Raw genomic sequence first — 14,839 nt, forward strand, 5'->3', positions numbered from 1 at the left:
TCATTTATCAAATTTCGTCAACTGGATCAAAAGTTAAGCCAAAATGAATAAAAAATTCTTTTTTTTTTGTAATTGCTTAAAAACGTTGAAAATCGACCTATCAAATTGTTATAAAAGCATAATTGCATGGAGCATGATTTTCATTGTTGAAGCAATAAAAACCTAATGGAAGTATCTCGAAGTATCTTTTTATGAAAAACGAAGTAAGATTTTAAGTGAAACAAAAAAATTTATCTGAAAAACTGAAAAATTTGATAATTCCAACCGATATTTGACTTCAATAGCTGCACTGATAAAATCAGCCCTATTTTGACTTTAGGGGTCCTTAATAGCCAAAACTTGAAGCTGAATTCCATAGAAAATAATTTGAAATCACCCAAATGAAAATTATTAGTCCTTTAGAGAATTATTTCAAGCATTTTTTGTTTTCATGTCCACTTTAAACTCTTTATTCCTGCAGAAAAGTAATAATTAGGTCATAAAGTTTGATAGGTCGACTTTCAATGTTTTTGAGCCTTTTCAAAATGTGAAATTTTTATTCATTTCAGCATAATTTTTGATCTAGTTGACCAAATTTGATAAATGACCCCTCAAAATTTAAGTTTATCTTTCCTCTTTCCAATGCAAAAGGATTGATATTTTAAAAATTCATAGAACTCGAGAAAATTCACTTCAAAGAGCAGAACTTTTTTCTGGGACACCCGGTAGAAAGATTCGAACAATAGAAGTTCGAATAAGCGAGAAATTACTGTATTGTATAATCAGATTACGTCAAACCGATATACATTAGCGAGATTATGTATCTGGAATTCTCTAGGGCTACGGCTAAAGTGACGAGGGAAATGGCGAGTAAGGCAAGTGATGGCGGGTGAAAGCAAGTTCGATATTTGACGTACGGCATTATGTCGACTTTGCTTAGACAGTGTTTTGGTGTTTTTCCCGTACAGAGCAAAGTAGAAAACGACATGTCGCCTTTGGTGACGACCCGTATGGGCAGCCCCGCAACCGTAGTCGTAGAATATCTCCGATACATAATCTCGCTATTATTGGACTCGATGATGTTCATGAATTTGTGTTCTTGATGACATTTATCCAAAATAATTTTCTTCTTTGAAAATTCTTTGGTGAGACAAAGGCATTTTAGCCATATGTTTGACCTGGTTGTTCAGCCACAATAATTAGAACCGCGTTGAACTTTTGCTTGAAAACGAAAACATAAACGAAAGCGAAAGCGACTCGGTTCTAATATTCATGTTTACGATACGGCTTTTGATTTTAGTGCGATTATTTTGTTTTAGCCGATAACCGCGCTCCAAACCTGATTTAATTGACAGCTTCATTTGATTTTCATCCAGGGGAGTGGACGAACCTTTTCAAGCCAAAAAAGATTCTTCAACATATGAGGATAACCCCTGGAAATGTCAAAATTTGCTAAAAACCCATGGAAAAATTGTCCTCATACCTTAAGAGAGCTTAAAGTGACAAACTAAAATTAGTCATTAACCCCCTGGGATTTTTAGAATAACTTTTTACTTCTTGGAAAAAGGAAAAAACAACACTTTCCTCAACCCCCTGGAAATCGATGATGTTTTAATCACGATAGTCAAGACATCTTATAAGTGTAATCCATACATTATGACTGTTATGACATCAAAGTCGCATGGTGATTTCCCTTTAAGAGTATCTATTTTTACCGTTTACGTTTAATCTTAATCTGTTTTTCAAATCAATACAAAGGGATTATTCCAGGCACATTGTTACAAGTTAATTGAAAAATCAGTTTAAGATAACATCAGTGTAATACATAACTTGAATTCACCCAATGATCCAAATATAGACATAACTCGTTCCTATAGAGACTTTACTTTTTAACATTTTCACAGCAACCATTTATGCTATAGAAGAAAGTTTTAAGACGCCGTTGCAAATATATTTTAGAGGGGAATGATCTAAAGGATTAAAGATTAAAGATCCCCTGTTTTCAAAAGTTATGACATGACACTTTATATAATATTTGAATATCGCCGGATCTTTCGTATATTTACAACCCTGTGGAGCCGGCCTATTTTGGTCGCTTTAGCCCTTTTTGAATCATTCTCCCCTAAAATATCTTTCCAACAATGTGACTTTCCACTATTACATATATTGATGCTGAGAATTTTTAAAAAAAGAAAAGGGTTAGAGTATGTCGGTTCCCTAACAGGACTAAACTTTTGCGAAAAAATTACCCTATGAGAGAGGAATCGGCAAAAGATGAAGAAAAAATGTAAAAAAACTACCCTTGCAGTACGCACATACCGAGCACCTATTTTCGCACCCAACTTTTTTTTTCTTGCCGTCAACTGGTTACGGACCAAGGCAAGATCACTGACGTCTTTATATATCCATGGGCCAAGTTGCTCAAGGCTGGCGAAGCAAAATATTATTATCGGAGTTTTTATGAAATTGTTACCCGTGGAGAGAGCGCTAGATCTAGTTTCGTTTGTACACTAATGATGTAGCATCGTTTGTCATTAGGCAAAGTTTCAAACAGTACAAAGGATCTTCTCGGGTACTAATTCCAAAAAAAGTCTAATCAAAGATGGCAGATATAGGTTGGTCCAGGGATATATAAAGGTCAGTGACCAAGATGGGTCAACTCATTAACGATAGTCTGTTCAGTATAAAATTAAACAGTAGTCCTTTTCCCCCCTAACGAAATCAATTTTCTTTTTAGAAACATTGGGTATTGTTACCATTATGGTACAACTTTCAAAAAACACCGATCAAAGATTTTGTTTGGCCGGGAATGAGAAAGTATATAAAATATAAAGGTTGAACACCAAAATGCATTTACTTTTTGCTCTAAACACCGAAAGGTTAGTACCAACACACCGTCAAACCAACCGTGGGCCGCCCCACACGCATTTTCTTTTTTGATTTTATTCTGCTACTTTTTATAGAATTCTAAGTTCTCGACAACTAAGATTCTAAATGAAGCGACGACTGATACCAGTATTAAGAAAAAACTCCTATTTGTCAAATAAATATAGTTTTCTTCGAAAAGTCATTGGCACCTCTCTACTGCTTAGAATAGTTATCTTCCCTCTCTGCTTCTAGCAAATGCTCTACTGTCTTAAGCACCGTGCACTAACACCACTACCTCTCTCTGGGTTGATTTGATCTATCCTCCCATTTATTTCAACAACAGTCTGCCCCTCCCCAACAATAAAGGAATACAGAATCTTCATTTGGTTGCAGAAATCATTCGCTTTGTTAAAGGCATACGTCGAAGTTCACATCCAACACGAAACCTGACCGGCTTGTTGTTAACAATCTTCATTTTGGTCAAAGTCTCACATCGAAGTCCAGCTAGTGTCATCTCTTTGATTAAATCGGGAGCTAAACTGTTCCATACGTTGGCATCGCAATATTTGTGGGTTCGACCATTAGCGTCTGTTTCAGTCTTGGGTGCGCCGCAGGGCGAATGCGCGTACTCTGTAGAAGGCGTATCGGCTTTGAAGATTCCGCTCTTGACCCAAGGATGATTCTTATCATTGTTTAGTACAAACTTGACTTCACATCTGAAATTTGAATATAAGGCGTAACTTTAATTGAAATGTATAACATCATATTCACTTTGCTTAGACTTTTAATAATGAAGAAAGGGCGTGCTAAATTTATATAATCAAATAGGTTTTTGAAATAAGCTAAAACATTTTCAAGCTCCTTCCAGGTGAATGGCTTTGAATAATTCTCAAAAGATGTTCATTTTCTATTCTTCGGAAAATTTTCCAGGTATCTCGATCGTTAAAACATTTCCCTGGCAATCCCAGTATTGCGGTTTCAACATGGGCCAACATGGAGTTGAGAGTCCTATACCTCAGAATTTGACCAAACGAAAAAAAACTTATGAAATGTATGCTTACTTCTTATCGTAGTATGGTTTCAATGCGTTGTTTTGTTTTGCTTGAACTGTCACACACATCAAATTTGGTGTGTACTTGTCAAGGCCCCATGCTAGTTCTTTCTTGACACAAGTAACCAAATTCCTTGTGCCATCACCACCGGAGCTTGTACTGTTCACCATGCAAGGATTTCCATCCCAGAGATTAATTTTCTTCTTCGGTTGTTGTTGGTGTGGTGATTGTGTTGGTTTAGAACTCGTTATTCGAATACACATACACAGTATGACTATATTGACGATTTGTGTTTTTCCAAATTCCTATAAAGTTTATAAGATAGAAATATAATTATCTTCAGGACAAAAATCAAATGAGCAATCGCCAACTCAAACTTAAGTTCAAGATAAGTTCAAGATTAAGTTCACCTCTTCTTCGTCAAAAACCATATTCCATCATAAAATCTTAAGAGCTTCGTCTACACCCTACAAAAGTTTGGTCCAAAAGAAAACTAAACTTACCATCATTTTGATTTGGTCAACCAATTGACCAAATTACACGATTTTCCAATCAATAATTATCGATTTTAATTCGTTTATATATGGAGAAAAAAAAAATTTCTTCTTCTTTTTTCTTGTAACTTGGAATTGTGTAGGTTGCAATTTTGAACCCTTTCTTTTGAAGCTTGGTTCCCACGTTTCACTCTGCTGGTCCTTGATATTGACTTGATTAATGATTTGATTTCGTGTTTATTTCCATCTATTCTGGCAAGGATATTTATATCCAGGAGGTGTGGTGCTTTCTTCATTTGTAAACGCATCACTAAAAATCCCATTTCATTGTCTTTTATTCTTTTCTTTGTCTGATGTTCCATATTTCTATTCAAGTGATACGAATTAATCATCGATAATTAATAATCCAACTTTTAAGTCTCGACCAGTACATACGATGCTTGTAGGGGCACCACCCCGATTTTCAATTTTTGTCGTAATTTTTGTCCTGTCTTTCTTTACATTCCTTGCATAGGTCGGTGCGATTCGAATTTCTCTGTTTAAAGAGGGAAGGAAGGAAATATGATCTTATTTAAACGCTACATACTTCCTTATTGTTTTTAAGAATGTTTTTACCTAACTAGGACCTAAAAAGTATTTTGTTGGAGTTCTAATGCTAAAACTTTGCAAATCTTAATTTTTTACCAGATATGATTAGTGGATACTTTTTTCCGGAATGATTGTTTAAAATAGTAGATATAAAATGATAAATCCAGCCAGTCATCTTGTGAAACGGTTGTATTACATTACATTTTACACGATTTTATGTTTGTTTTTTACTTGACATATCGCTATTAATTGAGTTATCTTGTCTTGTTGACAAGTTAAATTTTTGAGTTTTTTTGATTTCATGTCAAAGTGCCAAAAGAATTGGAAACTAAGTGAAAGTAAATTTGAAAAACAACGTAGATAGGCATTTTATTCGGCAAGGTCGCGATATATGTTTTGTGTTGCTTTTCACACCTAATAGAATAAACTCACGTATGGCAAGTGAAAATCGTCATGTATGAAACCGGCAATCTCTCTCAATACGAAAATTTCATACTATCATACTACAGTCAGTAAAACATAACGGGATAATGCTCTTCCACCAGCTACGATTGTGTTACGTTATTGTATGATCATTGATTTTTTCCTATTAGAATATCTATTTTCACCATTTACGTTCAATTACAATCTGTTTTTCAAATCAATACAAAGGGATTATTCCAGGCATTTTGTTACAAGTTTACATTACCAAATGCGGTATTAATTTGAATCAAAATAGACGCTTTTTAACATCCCCAATGAAGCCGACGGTAAAACATGCTAAAAATTCCTTATTTTGTCTCAGCGCGTGGCTGGTGTCAAACTGAAATATCAACCCCTTTTTTCAATCACCATCACAACATGGAACCCGTCATCCCTTGCATTCATTCATGCATTTTTCATTTTATCCACTGTTTATAGAATTCTCATTTTGAGTCAGCTAAAGTCTACTCAAAAAAAAATTGGCAGTCCACAATTTTTAAAAATTGCTCTTGAGGGAAAAACAGTTAAAAGTAATACGTCGTTGAAAAGATAATTTCAGTGCATTAGTGTAGGCGTTGAAATATCTTCTAAAATTAAAGTTCCCGACTTGCGACCGGTGCAGCGGCTTTTAGGACGTCCAACACTCGGCCTCCCCCAGATTTCATAACCCTGAACCGACCAGCAGTCTAAACAAACTAACAAACATAAAAAAATATTCCGATGAAATATTCCGATTAATATCAAAAGTTATAGGCCCTTGTAATAGGTCCATTTCAAACATTTTTGTCAATTTCTTGCCCATTGGGAACTTTTTTGGTGGACTGTAACTCGTGATCCGAAAAGATATCAAAAAGGTAAAAAAAAGTTTGCAATTACGAATAAGCAATGTTCAAAGTTTTAGAATTAAGGATAAAATCAAAAATTTTTATCAATTAGAAATATTCTTCACTTTTCATCTTCTTTTTTTATTTTCATTCAGCTTCCTTCAATCGGCTCAAAAGTATCTTTCCAACGTATAACTTTTTTTCCCCGAAGAGCAATGTTCAAAGAAGTTCGGATTGCGATTTTTCTAGAATAGATTTTTAGGTATAACTAAAAATAATTCTAAAATAATTTAGAATAAATATATGACGATTCCAAAAATCGTTAGGTTTGATAAAAAATATTCACTATAACTTATTACTTCTAAATATGTAAAAATATTGCATATTTACAGTTGGCTTTTACCATATATGGCCATAAAAAATTTCACATTCCACCTATTACTTAAAACTTACATACAATATTTCTTCAGATAAAAATCTCAAGAGGTTCAATGTTACAAAGTCTACTAATTTTTTTTTTAATTCATAAATTTGTTGAAAGTCGTTGATACTTCAGATTGATACTTTGCAAAGTTTCTTTTGAGTTAAATACCCTGGATCGACAACTAAGATTCTAGATGAAACGATGACAACTTTGTGGCTGATGCGAGTTTAAAGAAATTAAGAAAAATCTACCATGCAAAATAAATAAAGAGAGTTCTCGAAGTAGAAGGTTTCTTTGAGGATTCTTTGGCGTCTCTCTACTTCTGTCCTTAAAAAGCTTCCTTTCTCTGTTCCCTGGCAACATTCTACTTGCTACTTATAATGGATGGTACAATTAAATGATACTTAACTAAGCCAGAAGTAAACTCTAGTTTAACATTGTACTGCCTTAAGCACCATACACAAATACCCTCGCTTTCTCGTTTGATTTGATCTATCTTCCCATTTATTTCAACAACAGTCTGCCCTCCCCAACAACAAAGGAATACAGAATCTTCATTTGGTTGTAGAAATCATTCGCTTTGTTAAGGGAATACGTCGTAGCTCACATCCAACGCGAAACCTAACTGGCTTGTTGTTAACAATCTTCATTTTGGTCAAAGTCTCACATCGAAGTCCAGCTAATGTCATCTCTTTCATTAAATCGGGAGCTAAACCATTCCATGCGTTGGGATCGCAATATTTGTGGGTTTGACCATTAGCATCTGTTCCGACTTTAGGTGCGCCGCAGGGCGAATGGGTGTACTCTGCAGATGGCGTATCGGCTTTAAAGATTCCGCTCTTGACCCAAGGTTGATTTTTAGCATTGTTTAGTACAAACTTGACTTCACATCTGAAATTTGAAAATGTATCAAATTCACTTTGTTTACAGTGTTAAAACTTCTTCCGTCTCAGAGAAGTATATAGAGAGACTTTTCCGTCTCAAAATTCTGCAGTAGCCGAGTCAGTCCACCATCACCATCACCCTCTGCATCTGGCGAGCTCAATACAAGCATAGAAGAAATTCAAACATGCCGACCATCGCATTGCATCACAGATCGTAAAAAGGACCGTTTTAACTGTACCGAATGCATGAGAAGTGTACATTACTCTTGCACTGAACTTCCAGCTTACTATATACAGCTTATCAAAGATAAAAAGAAGGGCATCAAGCAGTGGCGTTGTGGGAAAATTTTTCTGGAGGGGCCAAAGTCAATTTTTTTTAAATGGCGCCCCCCCTCCAATTTTTCAAAGTGGTGTCCCCACCCATCCTTTTCTAAACTTTTACCAAATTCATTTGCCTAGGCATAATGAGGAAGGAAATATTTAGTGGAGAAAAGTAGAATTATCTTTGATGAATGGAAAAGGGAAAAACAGGCCCCACCATGGTTGGGGCCGACTAGAAAATTTTTTTAAATCAACTGCCAAGATACCCTAAATCACTAAATAAAAATAGACAAATTTGACACTTGCTAGAGTGAAATGAAACTTAAAGAAACAATGTGTTATGCGAGCGAAGCGAGCGAAAAAATAGATGTTTTATGATTTCAATATTGTTGTCAGCAGATTGTTCTTGGGACGCAGTTAGCTTTACATTTAATAATGCTATATTGTACACAAAAAAAACTTGTAAATTAGCTAGATATCAAAGAAGTTACCAATTAACTGTATTGCGAGCGAAGCGAGCGAAAAAAATTGCAAGTATTTTGAATTATCTCAGTAAAATTGGTCCTGGGCGCAATTTAAGGCGCATAAAGTATGATTTTTAAGATTGGGGCGTTTAAAAAAATCTCTTTTGGCGCCCCTTGCTCTTCGGCGCCCCTTCAAAAAAGCTCCGCTGGGGGGGCCATGGCCCCCCCGGCCCCCCCTGCCACAACGCCACTGGCATCAAGTTTATTTGCATAAACTGTGTCGAAATGTCAAAGAATATTGCCAACAAGTATCCTTCTACAAGTCAACAAGTCAAATCATTAAAAAGAGACGTTACGAACTGTGAAAATATCATAAAGGTGAAAGCAGAAAAGGAGAAAGAAATTCTCAAGAAATGTGAAGCTAGCAAGACTGAAGCTGATTCAAAGAAAAAAGAACTTGCAGAGCTGAAGAAAAAAATGGACAAGAATCCTGCACTCCATACTTTGGAGTACGTCGAACAAAAAATGGACGCGAACATGGAGAAGTTCAAAGAGGATGTAGAAACACTGATCAAAACTGAGCTAAAATCCATTTTAAATAAGTCGTACGCTGACGCTACTAAGATCTCGGGAACATCCGAATCAAAACAAACAACAATGAAGGAAGCAATTCGTGAAGCATGGCGAGAGGAGGACGCGGAAGAGAACGATAAATTCAAAAGGTCTTCCAACATCATTGTTCACGGATTAACTGAGCAAGAAACTAATGACGACCTCAAGTGGGCAAAAGATCTTGTTAGAGATACACCCCTCCCGGGTTGAAATCAAGCGTGTCACTCGTCTTGGAAGTCCATCACAAGAGAAGAAGCGACCTCTTTTGGTCTGTCTCTCAAACGAGAGAGAAAAGTCCACACTCTTTGGCAATCTTTGTCTTCTTAAGGGTATTGAAAAATATAGGGCAGTCAGTATCACTGAAGATCTAACACCCGATGAAAGAAACCAATTAAAAAAACTTTCGAACCAAGCTAAAGAACGTAACGCAAATAATAACTCTGAAAATGAAAAATGGAGAGTGCGGGGAAATTCAAAAAACGGATTCTTCCTCATCAAGATCAAGACGAAACCCCAAATAGAGAATGCAACCAAGAAAGTTGTGTTCAAAAATCTCACTCAAACACAAAAAACAAAAGAACAATAAATCAAAAAAGTCTGAATCAAGTCCCTCGCCATGATCTAACAATAAATGGTATCACGTTTTATTACTGCAACGCTGATATTCTAACATCAGGCAAAAAGAAAGAACTTATACAAAACGTAGAGAAACAACAACCACACATTGTTGCCATATGTGAAGTAAAACCAAAACATGGAACACTAAGAGAACTACACGAGTACGAATTCAAAGATTATAAAGTTGTTTGTCATACGAATATGGATACCTACATTGGCCGTGGAGTTATCATTCTTGCCCACGCATCAGTTCAGCATTTGATTGTTAATGTGACCAAATCAATAAATCAATTCAACTTTATTGAAGCTTGTATCATAGAAATTCGCCTAAGTGGTAATGACTTACTGGTTTTTGCATGCATGTACCGCAGCCCTACCAGCAGTAACATGTCGAATGAAAACAACATCAGACTTAATAAGCTCATTTACGATATTTCATCCATCAAAAAATATTCCCATAAATGCTTTGTAGGGGATTTCATTTCAACTTTCCTACAATTAACTGGGAAAATTGGACGACAAAACATCAGGAAGAAAGCAAAGAAGAGAAGTTCTTAGATACTCTCCGCGACTCTTTCCTCCATCAGAACGTAGACGAACCAACACGATGCCGTGGAACCGATGAACCATCTTTGGTTGATCTCATTCTAACAGGAGAAGCCAACCAAACACAAAATCTGGAATATCTCAGTCCATTGGGTAAAAGCGATCACAGTTCCCTGACCTTTAGCATAAAGTGCAATGCATATGTAAAGCCCACATCGGAAAGGTACAATTATGATAATGCTGATTTTGAAGCAATGAAGCAAAATCTTGAAAGAGGTAACTGGCAAAGGATTTTTCTAGATGCGGCTAATGACAAATCAGTCGAGGAACTTTGGCAAGTTTTCAAGAATAAAGTAAGCGAATTGCAAAACCGTTTCATCCCGCTCAAAACGATTGGAGGCGAGGGTTGGAGAAAGAGAGGAAGAATTCCTATTCCAAAAGATCTCAGAACTGAAATAGCAAAGAAAAAGCGTCTACATAGAAAATGGATGAAATCATCGCCGCGAGAGAAAGACGAGAATCGCGTGAAATACACCCGTGTACGCAACCGAGTGACGAAAATGATGACACAAGCCCATAGAAATTACGAACGGAAAATCTGCAACAATTCAAAAACAAAACCAAAAGTTTTCTGGTCACATGTCAGGAGCAAAATGAAATCTTCCAGTACGGTATCATCATTACTTGAGGCACCAAATGACAAAAATTCTTTGAAACATGAAGACCATGAAAAGGCGAATATACTTCAACGTCAATTCTGCAGTGTTTTCACAAGAGAGCCTCCTGGGGAGCTACCGGACTTTGAGAAAAGAACTGAGTCCGTAATCGATGAAATCCATATAACAAAAGAAATGATCCAGATCGAAATAAAACATCTAAATCAAAATAAATCATTTGGTCCTGATGGAATACATCCTAAGATGCTACTGTCGTTATCTGACTACGTCTCTGAACCTCTTGCAGTAATAATGAACACATCATTAAAGGAAGGGTCTCTACCAAAGGATTGGGAAAGAAGCTCACGTAATACCCATATATAAGAACAAAGGTGCTCAAAATCTTGCAGTAAATTATCGACCTGTAAGCTTGACATCAATAGTATGCAAACTGATGGAGTCAATAGTGAGAAAGCATATTATGGAGCATCTTCTTGATCAACATCTTTTATCGAACAAGCAATATGGTTTTATCAAAAATCGATCCACCGTTACGCAACTGTTGTATTACTTGGATACGTGCTGTGAAAGTACATCGGAGGGAAAAGTGATTGATAGTATCTATTTTGATTTCGCAAAGGCCTTTGACACTGTACCTCATCGTCGTTTATGCCAGAAACTATTAGCATACGGCATAGATGGTCCGATAATGTCTTGGGTAAAATCATTTTTAAATGGACGAACCCAATCAGTGAAAGTAAATAAATCATTTTCGACAACGGATCACGTGGTTAGTGGTATCCCACAGGGTAGTGTCCTTGGACCGTTATTGTTCGTTCTTTACATCAACGATCTTCCTGAAAATGTGATATCATCATTTATACTCCTTTTTGCTGATGACACCAAAATCTTCCAAGAGGTCAACACTATCGAAGACTCTATTTCCATCCAACAGGATATAGACGCGCTAGTTAAGTGGTCGAAAGAATGGTTATTAAATTTCCATCCCGACAAATGTCACGTACTAACTATTGGCAAATTCTCTGACATCAAACATGCCCATCCATATTGTTTGGATGGAAATCAGCTTGAACATGTTTTTGAAGAGAAAGATCTTGGGATTGTGATCGACTCAGAACTTACATTCGAGGAGCATATTGCAAAGCAGGTAAAGAAGGCAAATTCAATACTAGGAGTGATTAACAGGAGCTTTGAACATCTGAATCCATCCATCTTCCTAGTACTATATACTTCGTTTGTCCGTCCGCACTTGGAGTATGCTCAGTCGGTATGGTCACCTAAACTTCGAAAATATGTTAATTTGATCGAGGGTGTACAAAGACGCGCCACAAAACTCGTGCCTATCTGCAAAGATATGTCCTATGAAGAACGCTTGCGCATACTTGACCTCCCCACGCTTGAATTCAGGAGACTCTTTTGTGATATGGTCCAAGTATACAAACATCTCCACTACTACGATAAAAATACTCTTCCAAGTAAATTATCGACTCGAACACGTCCGAACAGGAGACACAAAGATGAGCTGATACCAAATTTTGGTAAAGATGGATTCCGAGGCGCACAAACCAACTCGTTCTTTTACAGGAGTATACCAAAACTGGAATAGATTACCAAGATACGTTGTAGAGGCAAAGACTGTCAAAATCTTTAAAGAAAGACTCAACGAAGCTTGGAAAAAACATCCGAAAAGATTCGAGACAAGACAATTGTAATCAAGATCCGGTTCTCAGAGGCCCTCGTGTGCCTTGAACTTGTATACATTATTATTATTATTATTATTATTATTATTATAATTCACCAAAATTTCAAAAATAAATGCTTATTTGCTGTGTAAAATCCATTTTCCGTCTCAGACGAAAGTCTTGCTTTGACCACTGTGTTTAGAACTATAATAATGAAGAAAGGGCGTGCTAAATTTATTAATCATAAAATGCACTATTTGTATCAGGTTTTTGAAATAAGCTAAAACAGTTTCAAGCTTTTTCCGAGTCTAATATGGCTTTGAATAATTCAAAAAACGTTCATTACTCTTGTAAGAACATCTATTATTCGGAAAATTTTCCGTGTAGCTCAATCGTTAAAACATTTGCCTGGCAATATCAAGTGAGACTTAATACCGCAGAATTTGACCAAAAGAAAAAAACTAGTGAAACGCATGCTTACTTTTTATCGTAGTATGGTTTCAATGCGTTGTTTTGTTTTGCTTGAACTGTTACACACATCAAATTTGGTGTGTACTTGTCAAGGCCCCATGCTAGTTCTTTTTTGACACAAGTAATCAAATTCCTTGCGCCATTACCACCGGAGCTTGTACTGTTAACCATGCAAGGATTTCCATTCCAGAGATTTATTTTCTTCTTCGGTTGTTGGTGGTGGTGTGGTGATTGTGTTGGTTTACAACTCGTTATTTGGATACACATACACAGTATGACTATATTGACAATTTGTGTTTTTCCAAATTCCTATAAAGTTTATAGGATAGAAATATGATTATCTTCAGGACAAAAATCAAATGATCAATCGCCAACTCAAACTTAAGTTTTAGATAATAACCTCTTCTTCGTCAAAAACCATATTCCATCATAAAATCTTATGAGCTTCGTCTACACCCTACAAAAGTTTGGTCCAAAAAAAAAAATAAACTTACCATCATTTTGATTTGGTCAACCAATTGACAAAATTACACGATTTTCCAATCAATAATTATCGATTTTAATTTGTTTATGTATGGAGAAAAAAAAATTTCTTCTTCTTTTTTCTTTTAACTTGGAATTGTGTAGGTTGCAATTTTGAACCCTTTCTTTTGAAGCTTGGTTCCCACGTTTCTCTCTGCTGGTCCTTGATATTGACTTGATCAATGATTTGATTTCGTGTTTATTTCCATCTATTCTGGCAAGGATATTTATATCCAGGAGGTGTGGTGCTTTCTTCATTTGTAAACGCATCACTAAAAATTCCATCTTATTGTGTTTCGTTTTTTACTTTGTCTGATGTTCCATATTTCTATTCAAGTGATATGAATTAATCATCAATAATTAATAATCTGAATTTTTAAGTCTCGACCAGTACATACGATGCTTGTAGGGGCACCACCCCGATTTTCAATTTTTGTTGTAATTTTTGTCCTGTCTTTCTTTACATTCCTTGCATAGGTCGGTGTGATTCAAATTTCTCTGTTTAAAGAGGGAAGGAAGGAAATATGATCTTCATTTAAACGCTACATACTTCCTTATTGTCTTCTGGTTTCAAAATAACTTGCAATCTTGAAGCTTTTACGATTTAATTTGGACGGTCAAAACAAATACTATAGATATAATAGTAAGAATTTCAAATTTTGTATTACAGTTATCCATACACGTTTTGTTAATAAGAACAAACTATGTAAGAACATAAGACTTCGATGGCCAAAAATTTTAAGAACAAATTAAGAACATTTTAAAGCTTCATTTGCTCCAAAACACCCAATTTCTTAGGAAATTGCACGAAAAAATACTCACAAAATGGTGAAATTAAGAACATTCTACGAACATTTTAGGCTTAAACTTAAAAAGTTAAGAATATCCCAAGGCTTCAAAAATATTTAATGTTCTTGTAAAAAAAACATGAACATTATGTAGAAGAATGGCGACTTTTCGTTTAGAATATCTATTTTTACCATTTACGTTTAATTACAATCTGCTTTTCAAATCAATACAAAGGGATTATTCCAGGCATTTTGTTACAAATTTACATTACCAAATACGGTATTGATTTGAATCAATATAGACGCTTTTTTAACATCCCCAATGAAGCCGACGGTAAAACATACTAAAAATTCCTTATTTTGTCTCAGCGCGTGGCTGGTGTCAAACTGAAATACCAACCCATTTTTCGATCACCATCACAACATCGAACCCGTCATCCCTTGCATTTATTCATTCATTTCATTTTTTCATTTTATCCACTGTTTATAGAATTCTCATTTTGAGTCAGCTAAGGTCTACTCAAAAAAAAAATTAGCAGTCCACAATTTTTAAAGATTGTTCT

At 35.6% G+C, this 14,839-nt stretch overlaps 2 protein-coding genes and 1 long non-coding RNA gene across 3 annotated transcripts in view; 1 reads left to right on the forward strand and 2 right to left on the reverse strand.

The window, feature by feature from the left end:
• Positions 1–14,839, forward strand: part of LOC136799498 (uncharacterized) — a 52,807-nt gene that overhangs the window by 7,355 nt on the left and 30,613 nt on the right. The window lies entirely within an intron of this gene.
• Positions 3,065–4,485, reverse strand: LOC136799418 (uncharacterized). The gene is made up of 3 exons (XM_067056128.1): positions 4,403–4,485; positions 3,909–4,204; positions 3,065–3,563 (listed from the first exon to the last, which is right to left on the reverse strand). Exons 1-3 carry the CDS (start codon positions 4,406–4,408, stop codon positions 3,227–3,229), a joined length of 639 nt encoding a protein of 212 aa, XP_066912229.1. The 5' UTR covers positions 4,409–4,485; the 3' UTR covers positions 3,065–3,226.
• On the reverse strand, positions 6,562–13,543 carry LOC136799419 (uncharacterized). Its single transcript, XM_067056129.1, has 3 exons — positions 13,461–13,543; positions 12,977–13,275; positions 6,562–7,582 (listed from the first exon to the last, which is right to left on the reverse strand). The coding sequence occupies exons 1-3, from the start codon at positions 13,464–13,466 to the stop codon at positions 7,246–7,248; spliced, it is 642 nt and encodes a 213-aa protein (XP_066912230.1). The 5' UTR covers positions 13,467–13,543; the 3' UTR covers positions 6,562–7,245.

This window comes from Clytia hemisphaerica, unplaced genomic scaffold (assembly GCF_902728285.1).
Source record: "Clytia hemisphaerica strain Z4C2 unplaced genomic scaffold, Clytia hemisphaerica genome assembly, whole genome shotgun sequence".
NCBI classification, from domain to species: domain Eukaryota; kingdom Metazoa; phylum Cnidaria; class Hydrozoa; order Leptothecata; family Clytiidae; genus Clytia; species Clytia hemisphaerica.